Source organism: Plecotus auritus (assembly GCF_963455305.1).
Source record: "Plecotus auritus genome assembly, chromosome: 5".
NCBI lineage: Eukaryota > Metazoa > Chordata > Mammalia > Chiroptera > Vespertilionidae > Plecotus > Plecotus auritus.
Window position 1 is genome coordinate 115,521,766 of NC_137776.1, and position 17,130 is coordinate 115,538,895.

General features: G+C 38.3%; 1 protein-coding gene across 10 annotated transcripts in view; it reads left to right on the forward strand.

The window, feature by feature from the left end:
• Nucleotides 1-14,981, forward strand: part of LINGO2 (leucine rich repeat and Ig domain containing 2) — a 1,294,764-nt gene extending 1,279,783 nt beyond the window's left edge. For all 10 annotated transcript variants that reach the window (XM_080667984.1, XM_080667985.1, XM_080667981.1 and 7 more), the window contains one exon: nt 1,792-14,981. In XM_080667984.1, coding sequence (XP_080524110.1) covers nt 1,827-3,647 — 1,821 coding nt within the window. In that variant the 5' untranslated portion in view covers nt 1,792-1,826 and the 3' untranslated portion in view covers nt 3,648-14,981. The remainder of the gene's footprint in view (nt 1-1,791) is intronic.
• The last annotated feature ends 2,149 nt before the right edge of the window (nt 14,982-17,130 follow it).

Sequence of the window (17,130 nt, forward strand, 5' to 3'; positions counted from 1 at the left end):
TTTTATAAGTTATATTTAAATATCTTATAGGGTAAGTCTGTTTTATTACCATTTTTAAAAGTTTCTGATTATTTTGAAGAATATAAATATGAGAATAAACTTTAGAATTTTCCAAGTCCAAAAAGTAATCTTTGGTAGATGTATATCATCTAATATCAAATCTTTCTATTAAAATATATAATATATCCTCCTTTGGTAAGTTTTGATTAGTTCTGTGTATTTCTTGTTAAGTTCAGTCTAAGGAATTTGTGTGACTTTTTATTTTCAGAGATTCTGTGACTGGAATTATTTTTTACAATAATATTTTCTGCTTTATATAATGTGAAAAAACAAATTTTATAACATGTTGATTTACTTAATTCTCCTATTTGTTAGGATTTTTTAATTAATTTTCTTTAGTTTTCAAGGCAGACATTAATTTGATCTATAAACAATAGTTTTACCACATCTTTTTCAATAATTACAACTCATATTTTCAATAATTAGAACTCACATTCATATATAATTGATTTTGCTAGCACTTTCTGTATCTTTGCCTTGTTTCTACATTTTGGCAACATTTTTCTAGTTAGTTGTTCACCATTAAGGTTGATCCTAGTTTTCATTTATGGATGATTTGTTTAGATGTAGAGAGATATACCTGCACATAGACAGAGACATATATGTAAACACTGTGATTGGAGACCTGTACTCTTATTAATTGTTCTTTTACAATTCAGGAGTAGACACTGAAGCTTGTCAAATACTTTTTTATCTAAAAATATTGCTTTAGGGTTGTCACGCCTAAGGTAAGGTGTTTATGGATGAAGTGTACCCCGGGAACCTCGGGCTGAAAAGCATAGCTCAACAACACACCTCTTGTTACTCATGTCTGCTTAAGTATCTACAGCTAAAGCATACTCACTTCTGATCTCATTTGATACCTCTTTGATTTCAGTTTATAGGTTCACTGGATCTGAACTTGAATATGAAAAAAATGATAGCTCATTTATTATTTAAAAACATTTTTCTTAAAATTCTGATTCTTCCCACTCTTCAGTATTTAACCTCAAAACTTAAGAAAACATTATTTTCATCATCATCGCTATGTTAGTGCCTTGTCCTAATGACAAACACAAAGAATACACAGACATTTTGAGGCTCTTTTTATCTCAAAAAAGAAAATCCATTCACACATCAAAGTTACTGAGTTCTGAAAGAAGTATACTTTCTAATTAAAAGTTCTTTTTTAAAGTTAAAGAAAACATTCTATATGTAAAGGAAAGCCTCGAGCTCTTACACTGGATGTAGCCTTTGTTTTGTCTTTGACCCTATGGGCTGGTGTTGTATGGAGCTACTGTTGGCTTCGTTTCGAACACAGGACAACATACCGAACAGGAGAAGTGCAGACACTGATACACACTGCGCAGGCTTTCTCTTCGTCACTCCCCGTTTTAGTTGTTTGAGTTCAAATAGAGCCTTTTGTAAAATATATGTGGCTTTGCCTCACAATCTATGCCAGACAATGTATAGTCTCTGATAGTTTTCAAATACTGTAATTGTCCTAACTCTAGGAAGCTACTGTTATCATCCCCATCACCTCCACGTTTTAGCCAAGAAAAGCGGGGTGCAGGGAGGTGAGAAACTTATCCGAGACCATACCGCTCATGTTGGAGGCTCTCAGATTCCAGTTCAGATCTGTGTGATGCCCAACCCTGCGCCTTTTCACTGTACTTCTGCCTTTTTGTTTCCCTTTCCCTCTCCATGCGCCTGACTCACCTTCTCTTCTCTCTTCTGCCGCTTCCCCTGCAGGCCCGTGACCAAGGCGCAGACTAAGAGGTGGAGTCATGCTTCACACGGCCGCATCATGCTGGCAGCCGCTCCTGGGTCTGGCTGTAGTGTTCATCTTCATGGGGTCCACCATCGGCTGCCCGGCTCGCTGTGAGTGCTCCGCCCAGAACAAATCTGTTAGCTGCCACCGGAGGCGCCTGATTGCCATCCCAGAGGGCATCCCCATCGAGACCAAAATCTTGGACCTCAGCAAGAACAGACTGAAAAGCGTCAACCCTGAAGAATTCATATCGTATCCTCTGTTAGAGGAGATAGACCTGAGTGACAACATCATCGCCAATGTGGAGCCGGGAGCATTTAACAACCTCTTCAACCTGCGTTCCCTCCGCCTGAAAGGCAATCGCCTCAAGTTGGTCCCCTTGGGGGTGTTCACGGGGTTGTCCAACCTCACCAAGCTGGACATCAGTGAGAATAAGATTGTCATCTTACTGGACTACATGTTCCAGGATCTGCATAACCTGAAGTCTCTGGAAGTGGGGGACAATGATTTGGTTTATATATCTCACAGGGCCTTCAGCGGGTTGCTGAGCTTGGAGCAGCTCACCCTGGAGAAGTGCAACCTCACCGCGGTACCCACAGAAGCCCTCTCCCACCTCCACAGCCTCGTGAGCCTGCATCTGAAGCATCTCAATATCAACCATATGCCTGTGTATGCCTTTAAAAGATTGTTCCACCTGAAACACCTGGAGATTGACTATTGGCCTTTACTGGATATGATGCCTGCCAATAGCCTCTACGGTCTCAACCTCACCTCTCTATCGATCACCAATACCAACCTGTCCACAGTACCCTTCCTTGCCTTTAAGCACCTGGTCTACCTGACCCACCTTAACCTCTCCTACAACCCCATCAGCACTATTGAAGCAGGGATGTTCTCCGACCTGACCCGCCTTCAAGAGCTTCACATCGTGGGGGCCCAGCTCCGTACCATTGAGCCACACTCCTTCCAAGGGCTCCGCTTCCTTCGCGTGCTCAATGTGTCTCAGAACCTACTGGAAACTTTGGAAGAGAATGTCTTCTCCTCCCCTAGGGCTTTGGAGGTCCTGAGCATTAACAACAACCCCCTGGCCTGCGACTGCCGTCTCCTCTGGATCCTGCAGCGGCACCCCACCCTGCAGTTTGGCGGCCAGCAGCCCATGTGTGCTGGCCCCGACACCATTCGTGAGAGGTCCTTCCAGGATTTCCACAGCACCGCCCTTTCCTTTTACTTTACCTGCAAAAAACCCAAAATCCGTGAGAAGAAGTTGCAGCACCTGCTAGTGGACGAAGGGCAGACGGTCCAGTTGGAATGCAGTGCGGACGGGGACCCCCAGCCTGTGATTTCCTGGGTGACGCCCCGAAGGCGTTTGATCACCACCAAGTCCAGTGGAAGAGCTACCGTGTTGGGTGACGGCACCTTGGAAATCCGCTTTGCCCAGGACCAAGACAGTGGGATGTATGTTTGCATTGCCAGCAACGCTGCTGGGAACGACACCTACACAGCCTCCCTGACTGTGAAAGGATTCACTTCAGACCGCTTCCTTTATGCCAACAGGACCCCTATGTACATGACCGACTCCAATGACACCCTGTCCAATGGCACCAATGCCAATACTTTTTCCCTGGACCTTAAAACAATACTGGTGTCTACAGCCATGGGCTGTTTCACATTCCTGGGAGTGGTTTTATTTTGTTTTCTCCTCCTTTTTGTATGGAGCCGAGGGAAAGGCAAGCACAAAAACAGCATTGACCTTGAGTACGTGCCCCGAAAAAACAATGGTGCTGTTGTGGAAGGGGAGGTGGCTGGACCCAGGAGGTTCAACATGAAAATGATCTGAGGGTCTACCAAATCACACTTGTCTCTGTGTCATTGTCTGTAACCAGTAGGACAACCTGGCACAGCTGATTACTAGGTTAGAAGGCAGCTTAGTGCAGCTGCCCCTGTGTCAAAGCAGGGTCTGTGGAAGCAGGACTGCTATGGAGCCGCTCCACCTAGAGGCAGGCAGGCTGGTGTCAAAGCCCTTCACACAGTGGGATACTAATTGTTTGCATTGCAAATATTGGCATTCTGGGGATCTCAGTAAGGAACCTGAACCTTGGCTCATGCTCATGGACAGTTATTCAACATTTTCTACCACTGCAGAAACAAAAGAAAAAATTAAAAGGAACAACCTACAATGTAGGATTTACATATTAAAAAAAGACACATTTGTCTAAAATATACTCTACCGAAAAATTTGTATCTATGATTATCCTTTATTAAATCCTTGCATCATACCATACTGTTGGTTCGACGCCACAAAGAAATCAATATATTCTTTATTCTTCCTTTTTTTTGAAACATATATGCTGTATATGTTTTAAAGCAATATGAATGAGAGGTTGTGCTTTTAGTTACCACTATAAATCCAAGTGTGATTTCACCTTCCTTTATATCCAGATAACCCTGAGACCAGATCCCCGGAGTTGTGGGCGAAAATGTGTTGAAGGATGCATTTGTCTGATGTAGGATGCCAAGAAATAGGACCCAAGGCAAAAACTGCTCAACTCTGTTAACTTCTGTTACTATAAATAAAGGCATGTGCCTAGTTTTGATACAGAATGGAATATTTTTTATACTTGTGATATCACACTGGACCAGTTTACTGTAACCAAGCCCTTGGTTTCTCCAGAAGCTGGTAGGCCACTAGTTGTACCTGTAAAATGAAGGTAGGTGGTAAGAATGAAAACAATCCATTCAACGACAACTTGATATTTCTTCCATCAGTTGCTACTAATGGGTTAATAGGAAACGAAAGAGTATATAGTTATTATATAGTATACTCATGGGGTAATATTCACCTCATAACTAAGATCAAGAATTAAGATGTTCAAAAGCTCTCTGGATAAGTTCTTCTCAGATGCCAACACAAACCAGGGTGATCCATGCAGAACATGATGTTAATACAACTAAGAGGCCGTTTAAAACATGATAGCTATCTGAAGACTGGAGTGTTGCCAAAAGAAGCATCTAGCAGCTCTGATATTGTCTATCTAAGTACTAGAGACAAAGTATTACTTTGAATGGGCAACTTCAGGGTTTCTCCCTGCTTCCTTACTAAGTAGAGAATTGGTTCTTGTTTTGAAAATTATCCTGTATAAACCAAGAGGAATCTGTCTTGTTTTTAAAGAAGTGAGGAAAACAAGGTGGATTAAAAAGTGCTTACCAATTTTTCCCCTCTGACCCAAGGATATTGCCAGTTCAATTTTTTAAATGATTGTTACTCAAAGTTAAAATATTATAGTTTGTTGTTTTTTTTTTAAATGGCATCATGCCATTGCCACCAGTGATCTGGTTCAAGTAAGATATAGTATAATTTGCTAAATGTTGAGTGAATGGATTTTCAAAATATATTCATATGATCTCAGAAAGCATTGGATATAGAGGGTATTCATGAATGTGATCTATTTAACAGCACAGAACAGAGAGGAAATTTTGCACCTGTTGAGAGAGACCTGAAAATGAGCCCCCTTTTGGATAGTATATGAGCTGGAATACAAGGTTTGCTTCTTCACATCAGATTGGGGGTTTGACATTCAAAATCTGGCATTTTTTTAATATTTAAAATCTTGAGTAACTTTAATAAAATTAAATTGCCCCAATAAAAAAGTGGCAGGTCCAGAAATTGTCTAGCCAATTGGCTAAACCCATTCTCCCTTAATAATTAGGGTGGAAAATGAGATAAAAATTGAAGACTTGCCTGTTTGAGTCATTTGTAATTTGACTTTCCTGATGATTATCATAGATCTTTCAGAAATTAATTCTCCAATTGTGTAATTACCTCGTTTTATCTAACAATACAAGTCAAGATCTGTTGTAAAATTCTAGCAAAATTCCAACTTCTGTGCAAAAGGAATGGGTCTTTCAAATTTAAAACAAACAGAATAAAGATAAAGAAGGTAAAGTAGAGAAACAGTCTATCTTAATTTTTCAGTATTGTGTGGAGCAAATACTTAACTGTACAACAACAAAGACAGAAACATTGAACCATTAATTAAAGGGCTTTGTAATTTAACTGTTTTCAGTCAAAATTGATAAAAATTGCTTATGAAATTGGATTAAAGTGAATCCATCCTTGAAAATATTTAGTTTTTAAAAAGTTAGTTATTTCATTGGCAGAGGAGAGATTACACTCTCTCAGGGTTTCCATATTCTGGTCCATGGGAAAATAGCTACTAAGATATTAATAACCATTCCTCAAAAAAAACAAACAACAGTCCCATAAACGAAGTTGGAGAATGCTGCATTCTATAACCACCTCTTATAAGTTCAAAATCTATGTGAGCCTAATAAATACTCCAAGAATTCCTGTAAACAAGATTTCTCTTTAATATTGTTTGTCTTGGGGTTTCTCTAACTTATTTGAGCATGAAGCACCTCTTTTCATGTCGTAACTGTAATCTGGAAAAACCAGCTTTGCAGAACCCACTTTGGTCAACATTAAACTAAAAAGTAGCATGCTTCTGAAATACTCCTAAACCCAATGTTCCTAATAAAAGAAAAATTACATATTTGAATTGGGCTCCAGTAGATTAAAAAAAGCATACTTCTTGTATAACTGATCTGATTATATAAATGTACTGGTCAGATATTTCTAGGAGAACTTTCAGCCCACAGCATCATAATCATGGATTTATAGGTAATTGGTCATTTAATTTTCTACTCTCTCATGCTTGGTGCAGATCTTAGGTTCCTTTATACATCTGCAAAGCTCTCATCTTGGGCTCCACTGCCTGGAGTTCTGGGCTCTAGGATTCAGTTTCACAAAAGAAACTTCCCCTCGTGACTTCAGATTACCTCTTTGTAAGATCTAACTAGATTATGGCAGAGACTAACAGCTCAGACCAGCACATGGCCAAATTTTCCCATTAGGAGCCATCTCTGAGTCATCATCTTCCCAGAGGATTTGCCTCTTAAGAAGTTGTTTAGCCCAGCATTTAGTACTTGGGCAACCGGTTATTTGTCTGTATATATTCAGCATTTCCAGAAAAGTATTTATTCTCTCTAGACATTAAATCTCTAGAAGGAAGAATTGCCTGACTAAAGAGAGCCCTGATGGTCCAAAACAATTGACCCATGCCCCAAAATGTCTGAAACTACCTTATGATAACTTACCAAATAATTTGCTTATGTGTTGCTGGCAAGGGATTTCTCCTCTTGCAAATTTTCACTTTTTAAAACCTCTTTCATTTTCATTGTGTTTATCATTATGAGTTTTCCAAATATTCTCAAAGTTTGAAAATGCCAAGTATTGTATTGCCAAGACTGGTACTTCCTATTTTCTGAGGACACTTGTCAGAACTCCAATTTTGTTCAACTTTCTAGAAAGTTTGCTCATCACCAACAGCTCCCCAGTAGGACAAAGACATTCAGAATTTGCTTTGAGGTGTTTTGTTTTGTTTTCTTTGTTCTGTCAAATTTTCTGTTCTCAGTTCTGAGGAGCTCAGAATTATAATAGAAAAATATTTAAATCGCACCTGCATTTTCCAAGACTCAAGTAGGAACAAAATATCTGTACAAAAGAGAAGATGTGATCTTGGAGAAGAAAAATTGAGTAGAGCCCCAAGTAAATTAACATACCCTGCCAGGGTCTCCCTTCATCTGCATGTCTGTCAAGACATTTGTTGTAACTTCAGGGACTGTGCTCAGAAGCTGTTCAACAACACAGAATGTGTCTTGGGGCTTTCTAGGAAAGAACAAAAATACATTATTTTCAGTTTAGAATGCTAAGAAGTGACAAAAGATATATCAAGAGTTTAAAGAAAGGATGGAGGGAGACACTTGGATCCATTTTAATTATATTCCCTTTATTACTAATTTTGATAGTTTTCTTCTAACTAAAGAAAAATGAGAGTTTATGTTCTTCTTTAACTTTCATAGGTGTCTTTTATACCAGTTCCCTGTGTCCTGCTCAACCTTATATAGCTCATATGAGCTATCCCACATGGATTTGTGGCATGTGAACCTAGTAACAAAACCTTTGGGACCAATGCCATTCACACTACTTGGTAATTAGGCAAATATTTATCATCTTTGTTGCTGGGATTAAGGTATGAGACACTCCCCATTAGATTATACATCATATGCCTGGTTATTTCCACTGACTGCAACACTGGCTTTGGAAGTTCCATCCTTTCTGATAAAAATCCTTGATATTTTCTGATTGAAGAGTTTTGGAGTTATTCTGCCTTTATGTGTGGAAAGCCTTGAGGGATGAAATATTATCTGACTTGTTGATTTTAGAATTGCATCGTTAGGTTAGGCAACAAAGGGTGCTTCTTGGTACTTTAGCACACTTGACATGACTCTCTCAGTTACTCCTTCAAGAGCCATTCCCACTCTCAGTTACTCCTTCAAGAGCCTTCTCATTCTCACTCCAGCAAAAGTAGGACAACAGGGGAAGGACAACCTCATAACATAAGTCTACAAGGTCAAAATGATAGCCTTGACATTTGGGCAACTTACCCAACAAAAACTGGGTCTAGGGCCATAAGTCTGGACTTGTAAGGTGTTAGCCAAGTAAACTATGCTTTAAATGAACAATGATAGGTTTTCAAATCTGAAGTTGGTTTGTCTGTTTTGGGAGCAGTGAATGTAGCTGCAAATGTTCTAAAAAAATGTTAGAGAATGAAAACTGCGTATCTTGTGTAAGCTTTTCAACAGATTACCCAAAATAAAATACTTGCAAACCCCACCCCCGCCACAAAAAAAAAGGCATGATTTAAGAAGTTTGCAAAAAGTTTGGTTTTTTAAAACAGGCCTGGAACTGATGTTCCTCTTTCAAAATATGGGAATTTGATCAAAACAAGCTTGCATGTGCCCCAGAGTGCCCTTCTCCTTTGCCAAATCCTTTAAAGTCTCTTGTCTCTCTCGAGAACATCCTGAACAGGAGGAGGAAAACAGCAGAGACTACTACCCGCCCACCTTAGTCCACAGAGAGATGAGAGCTCTGGTGTGCCCCTACAGCTTCCTTTCCTGACACCACACTGAAATGTTCCCTCCTTCCCCCTCTGCCTTACTCACCACTGTCGCCTTCCAGCTGCTGTGGTACCTCACCAATGAGCACTCTCTCCAAGGATGTCTTCTTTCATTGATACTCAGAAATTCTTGGGTAATTGTTAAACTGGAAATTGCTTTAAAAATAAACCCTCCAGTCTATCTCACATAACACTTTAAAAGTGATTATGTGATTACTACTCACAAAATCACAAACTGACAGCAATCTGCAGGTTAAGTGATTCTGATTCATTCTCTCTCTCTCTTTCTCTTTCTCTCCCTCTCCTAGAAGCAGGTGGATTAGTATAAAGCCAGCCTTAAGTAGAAGCTTATTTATAGCCTTAGCAGAATGAGACAAGAGCTGGTACAATCAAGAGAGTCTGCATATTTTAAGGAAGTCTTTACTTTTAATATGCAAAATAGCCATTAGCCAACAACAAAAATGCAAATTTACTTTCCACTAAATTGGTTAACTATATTAATTCCAATGAAGTTCAAAAGATATCTTTCTATATAGAAAATGGGTCACAGTAAAAAAATTTGTGCCTGTTCTACAAAGGCAAAAGAAAAAAAGCCGAAATGTTGTTGCCATGTTAACTTTCTTCATTTTGTTGCACACCTCCTATTCTAAATTGCTTTAATATCATTACTCTCCACTAAAAGATAATCAATATAATCTACAGTACCACATAATGAACAAATAATGATTAAACAAGAGATTAATTCAGACTTGAAAAAAAATTCTCCCAATCTCTATAGCAACATGTGTCCAGCTACACATGGATTCATATACATATCTATGTGATAGCAAGAGACAGGAACTGAGTCATGGATAGACCTTGTTTAGAGAATATTTGTATGAAAACATGTTCTTTTCCTCTCCAGTTATAAAATCAGGTATACCACACACATATGTCTTTTTCTGTTTTCCACTTGGTGTGGAATGCCCCAAATCATAATTAATTGAAAAATTATTGTTTATATATACATATATAAATATGTGGGGGAGGGTGGTATTTTTATGTGTTTAAAATGTAACTGTTTTAAAAGTTGGTAAGCTTGAGCAAAATGGGGGAAAACAGAATGTGTGTCTATGTTTTTCTTCAATGTCTTTTATCAAAATCTATTCTGGGAACATCCCATGATTGAAAGTACTAAACCAACAAGCTACAAAACTATTTTTTAAAATGCCTGTTATCTTGTTTTTATTTGCAAAATGTTAGTGCTAATGACAAAAGTATAATGATTTAGGTTTGCATCTCATTGACTAGTATTATTGATTTCTTATTGTGGGCATGTTTTTTAATATGTAAAAATAAGTTCTTATTAATATGTGAAATAAGTTAAAAAACAACAAAGGGCTTAAGCATCTGACATCTCAGTTAAATCCATTGGGATATAATTAAGAAATGAAACATAATAAAAGACAATTGGAGTCACATGTTAGAAGATAACTCCTTATTGAGAGAAGTAAGTTATATGAACCTTATCAGAAACATTAGATTATTTAAACATCTTTAGCACTGTTATTAGATCAAATAATCTCTAGTCAAAGAAGTAGGTCCAGGGAATGGGAATCTAATGTGTGTTGGTGGATACCACTCAGAGAGGGAAACAAGGCCAGACTATCTGGTTCTAGGCAACATTTCAAGGCCATGGTTTGACCTGCTGGATATCCAAGTCTAGGTAATATCAACCATACTATAAAGACATTTTACTTTAATGAAGATAAATGCTGTATCACTTGCAAAATTGTCTTATATATATTTGACTTGGTTACACAAACCAATAATGACTATAGACATGATGTTAAGTATGAAATATATTTAAGCAAGAACTGAAGAGTTCAGCAAGCCATACATACAACATCATCACATAGTTTTTCTCTCTGAGTTAGCTTCTACTCAGCCAACTATCAGTGATTCAAGACACTGTGCAAAATAGAAAGGCATACACACAAAAGAGAAATCTTTTATCTCATCCTCAGGCAAATTGGTAACAAGGGGAAGAGAGGGTTTGTTAAGTGTTAAAGAGGGAAAAAACTGAACATGTAAAAACCACATTTGTTCAATCTTTTTTGTTGGGAATGAAGGTGCTCTCTCCTTATCTTTGGTACTTAAAGGAATAGGCTTTAGGGAGATAAGCTGAGTTAGTGGTCATCCTATGGTACCATCTACACACACACACACACACACACACACACACACACCATATCTTGCTAGATGCCTTCCAGTGAAAAGGGAATAGTGGAGGAGGAGGAAGTGAAAAGCTGGCAGGAATGGTATCTGGAAGCCCTACTGGTAAATGATCAGAAAGCCTGGATTCACCTCCAAGCAGCAGCATATACTCAAATTCTGAGACCCTTAGCAAGACATTCACAAAATTTCCCCTTAGCTATTCTTTAATTGCAAAACGAAGAGCTTGCTGCCGGAAGGGAATTCCTTCCTGAAGACTTTCTGGTAATGTCAGAGCTGCTGGGGGAAGAGTCATGCTTGACAGTTTTATACTCTACTGAACTAGCATGGCTAAAGCCAAGAGAGTTCTCATGAACACAGTTTGAATGTATTGAGTATATCCCTTTGCCAATAGATGCATCACAAGTTACATAAACTCACTGATCAGGGAGATGTTTCTAGCACTCCAGGACTTGTTCTAAAACAATGAGAAAATGAATATACAATGAAGTCACGTTTTTAAATGAAACTAAATTTGCATTTGACTCAGCAGTCTCACTCTGGCTCTGTGCTCATAGACACACTCTGGCCATGTGCTGCTTCCTACCTTTGGGAGCCCATCATAGTTTTGTGTTTCTGGGGTTTTTGTTTGGTTTTATTTTGATTTTTGTTTCTTTCCTCTCATTTTCATTGGTCACAAGCATACTGTTCCAACTAGCTGCCTGTTAATATTCCTGGGTCATTTGATGTAGTCAAAATAAAAGTTATGAATTCCTACCTATTTCCTTTAAGGCAGATACGTTTATTATGGAACCCAACAGTCTTTTCCTAATTACCTCATTATCAGACCTAAAACTCAGGACATGAAGATTAATGTGTAATAAGGCCAAGTGAAGGAGGAAACAGAAACCTTAATGGGATTCCTGAGGAGAAATTCACCTAGGAATTCTGCCACTGACTGATGGAAAACCTGAAAACATTGGCTTTGAAGGCTTGTCACTCTGGTGCCTTTCATCAACTCTTACAAACAACCAAATGCAGAAATTATGATCCTCTATCAAAAAAATTGGATTGAGAAAGAAATCCTTTAGGATAGCTATGCAGACATTGTTTTATTTCATAATACTTTAAACTGGGTAAGTCAGAATGTTGGGACACATCAACAAATCTCTCTAAATAGTACATCTATTTTAATGCCACACACACATATTACTAAGAACCATCTGAAGAAAGAAAAGGGAAGAGAAAAGGCAGGTGGAAAATATGTGGCTTACCTATGGATGTTTACTATACTGTTTTTCCTCTAATAAGAAGAACAATACCAGAACTCAATCACAAGAAGTCAGAGTCTGAGAGATGAAAACCCAAGGAGAGTCTTCACAAAAACAACATACTACTAGATAGGTTACCTCTTTGCTGGAAAGACCTAAATCTTACATGTGATTGCAGAAGTTAAGTCTATATTGAATATATTGAATAATTTTGTTCACTGTCACATTGGGAGATAAATCTACTTACCAGACCCACAGGGGTAACACTTATATGAGCCACTTCTAATTGCAGCATCAATAGTCATATTTTTTATCACAATTGATCAAGCATGTTGGTACCATAGCACAGAAGCAACTCACCACATTTAATCTCACCATGAGCTATTAGCTGGATGTACAAAAGAATAATAGGTTACATCTCCTATATACATTCACGCTGGCACAGAATTAGATAAACACTTTTTTAAATGCACACACAAATCCATACCATGGCATCCAGAGTTTTGTTAAGCCTACCAGTTGAAACATCCTATGAGGATTTAATTCACTAAGTACAGAACAAGTGTGAAATGCAGAGAGATTACAAGTCAGCTCCACCATCCTGACTTCTACAAGCTCTTCTATTTGGCAACACCCAAAGAATTTGGTCACCTCCATTTTAGTGGTCTCAAGAGCCTTCCATGGCCCTGAATAAGAAATTTTCTCGTATTGACAAGGGACTGGTTTCAATACATGGCAGCTGTTTTCTATCGTGAGTCTTCAGGCAGAAAAAAATGGGTTTACCAAAATGGAAAGTACTTCAAAAGTTGGTGAGTCAACAGAAGAGTGATTCATTGTTTTAGTTCAATGTATTTTCTTTTTTAAATATATTTTTATCAATTTCAGAGAGGAAGAGAAAGGGACAGATAGAAAGATCAATAATGAGAGAGAATCATTGATCAACTGCCTCCTACATGCCCCACAATGGGGATCGAGCCCACCACCCAGGCATGTGCCCTTGACTGGGAATCAAACCGTGACCTCCTGGTTCATAGGTCAATGCTTTACCACTGAGCTACACAAGAATTTATTTTCAATGTATTTTCAAATTAGCATTTGATAAGAACTGGAGAGCACACACTTTTCAAATGAATGACAATGAGGATATAGTTATACACAAGAGAATTTCATTTTGAAGGAAAAGGACTATAGTCCTGTTTCTAATATTAATCTTCATAGTTTGGGTTCTAAACCAACAAGTATACCAACTCTATATTAAAAATTATTTTAAATAGCTGTGTATTTATATCCTTTTAATGCCGCAAGTATTAGCTTAAATACATACCCACAGATAATTCAGAAATCTAAACTCCTTATCCTTGATTAGAAATTGGAAATCAGATTTCTCCAGCTTTTGTTTTAAAATATGTAGAAAATTTAATTTTCCACTTATCCAAGCACAATCTTTATTCATTCATTCTTTCATTCATCTATTTAATCATGCAACATCTGAGTGTCTATTATCATAATAACTGAACAGCACATCAATAAATAAAGTCATTATCGAAATGTGATCCAAACTTTAATTCTGCATTGCTCCACATTAACTTCTTTGGCTTCCATGTTGACTACAACCTGTTTCTCATCCTGTCATCCAAAACAGGAGGTTTAGAGATGGGCCTTAGTGTCCAACTGGCCACACACTAATCTGGCTTTAAGACCTACCTGCTTTAATGATCCTCTCTCAGGGAGTCAGAATAGTTACCTACTAAATAGACAAGGATCTGGAGTTAGAGTCCCCAGGACTCTCACTGGGTTCCTGTTTCTTTATGGACAAGCTACTTAACAGCCCTGCATCCCCATCTCTCAAAACGACCATAACACTACCTACCTCACCAGGGTGCTGTGAGGCTTACAGGGAAAGCATGAGGGAATGGTGAGTAGAATTTGGGGCCTACTACAAAGGTGGTACAGGATGAATCTTGACAAAGTCATTGAGTATGCACCCGTCTCTCCCTGGGAGTCCCAGGTCTGCCATGATATGTCTACTCCCTTTACAACTAGCATCTAAAACAGCATTGACCATCAATTGGCTTGGTTTATCTTTCATATGACCTCTACATGAAATCTATAAGATTCATCACAATCCCTCCCCCTTTTCTCTTTGAGAGATACTGACTTAGAAAAATTACTAAACTTATTTTAACAAAGGATAATAAAATATTTCACTTCCAGGTGCTTGGGGTGAGGGAACAGTTATTTATTTTAATATGAAACAAGAGTTTGAATGGATATCTTCAAGGGTATGGGTTTTATTGGAGAAATTTATTGCCTGGGGCTTTCTGTTGTTTTCAGTCTGACTTCCCAGCTCTCTGTACCATTGTTTTAAAGTACATCTCCTTCCCTTTTATTGGAAGGGAAACTACAATCCTCCTTGTTTCCAGATGATTCTTTTCATGCAGTCTGTTTTGCTCAAAGGACAAATTCTTTTCACAACTGTTGTAATTATTTTTCTAGAGGGCCATTTTAATTGCCACATTGTTTAGCTAAGCCCTATTGTCTTGGTGTCCTTCAACATTGTCAGTTGCTTTAAAATACAGGGGTGGGAGGGGGAGCTAATAAGCACATTGTTGTAATTGATTTATATGTTTGAACTGTCTTATCAGAAAACAAGGTTATGAATTCATCTGTTGAGACACAAAAATAAAATACTTTCCTAAAAATTATATTTAGTTTTGAATGTTCTAAAACACCATTTTTAAATCTTTTTAATGTTTCATTAATAGTGTTGCATTATTAATCATATAAGAAAAGTTTAGCCTTCTCCTATATTCACTGGTATAGCTCAGTTCTTTATTACATATCCTTGGAAAACAATAAAATAAAACTGTTCCAGGCTTAGAATTGAAAGAAATAAAGAAGAGCCCATTCTGAGGGATCTGCATTCAAGGAATTATACAAGCAGATGGCTATAAAGAAATAGGCCATCCAAGGATCCAAGCATTTGGCCGATTTACTCATGAGGTTCCTAGTGAACCAAAATGCTGTGTGGGGAGATGCATAGAATACAGAGTTCCCAAAACTGGGAGAAGTCAGGGAGAAAGAGAACAAATTTTTCCAAGATTGTATTTGTGTTTACAAGCTAGATTCCCTCACATGAAACACTGTTATGAACACTGAACAGGTCCAGAGTCCTGGCCTATCTTGGCTGTGGCAATTTCTGAGGCTGCCATTTGAATTTCTAAACCTCTCACACCTGACCATTTTGCCGGGAACCAATTCCAGCATGTAATAATTACAAGAGTTTCATCAAAAGGTTGGTGAAACTTGGTGGACTCAACAATGGCTGAGCCACATATGTAGTTTACCTGTTGGAAACAGCTAAATGGCACTTCCCCCAAACCTGAATAGGATTGTTAACTGCCAGACAGCTCAGGGCATTTTATTGCCTCCTGTTGGCCAAATACCTGAACAGCTGTAGGCTACTCCCCAAACTGACAATGCTTCTGTATACCCTTTGAAACCTTACCCTTTGAAGTATATTATCTCCACCTTGCCTTAGGACAAATTGTGTTAATAAAAGCACGGGTCCTTAGTCAAGGGGTAGCCTTTCAGTTCATTTAGCTGAAGGTCCTCTGACCCCCAATGCCTTTCAAAATTATCTTTCGTCTTTGGACTCCTTCTTGAATCTACACATCAGCCCCTTTCTCCAGAATGCTGAATCTTTGTAAGGCTGGGACAAGCACCCCAGCACCATTTGGCTATGCTTCTCACACATTCCTCTTCCAAAGGCCCAGGACAAGATACATGTCACTGAAGTAGTTAACAGGGGGTCATTTTATTTTATTTCTCCTAATTATAATATATGCTGGTTCATTGTAAGAAATCTGGGATATACAGAGAGGTAGAGAAAAAAAATTCTATGCCCACCTGTCAGAGGAAAATAGTTATTATTACAGTATAATCCCTTTTGATATTTTCAGAATAATAACCTAGCTTATAAAATAGAGAGTTAAAATGTTCCACTGCCACCATGACTCCTTCCTCTTCCACTCTTTCTTCTCCTGAACTTCCTTCTATTTTCTCTACTTCCCTCCACTAAACATTCCAGAAATAACCTGCCTACTTCCTCACCACTCTACTCAGGATCTTGCAGAAGGGTTACGGGAAAGTCCTCTGTAGTGACCATGATGGGATGGGAACTGTTTCCTTAAACATTCCTTTTCTTAAAAAAAAAAATACTCTTACTCAGACCCTGGTCCCTTTTGAAATTTACATGAAGAAACTAGAGGCAATAACGGCTACCAATTAGTAAGGCACAGAAATTTTACAAGAACAAGCTCATTAATCTTTGTGAAAGCCATAGAATTGAGCATTATCTTTATCATTTTATAGAATCCATCCTCCTCCTACTCTGCCATGCTGTCTCTCAATTCTAAATCTTTTCTAAGTAGAGCAAAACCTTAAAATCTATCATAAGGAGACATATGACTACCATACACGTGCCATCCAGCTTCCAGCGCTTCCTTTGCTATTTCTTGATATTTTATTCTTTTCTGTGCTCCCCTCTCCCATACCCCAGCACCCCTACAAACACCATCCCCACCACCTGTATCCCTTATTCATTCCCCCAATGTTCTTTGCAAAAACTTCCATCCGGTGAACTCTCTTATTGCTAATGTGGATCTAACAAGGGATGCTCTGAAAATGCTTTTGTAATTTGGTATTAATTAAAAACTAAATGATAGCTCAGTGTATGCTTTGATAGCCTGCTTGTAAAAGCTTATTGACTGTCTTAACGTGCAAAGGGACATTTTTCTTCTTCTGAAGTTATCATCTAGTAACTGTGATCACAGCCACC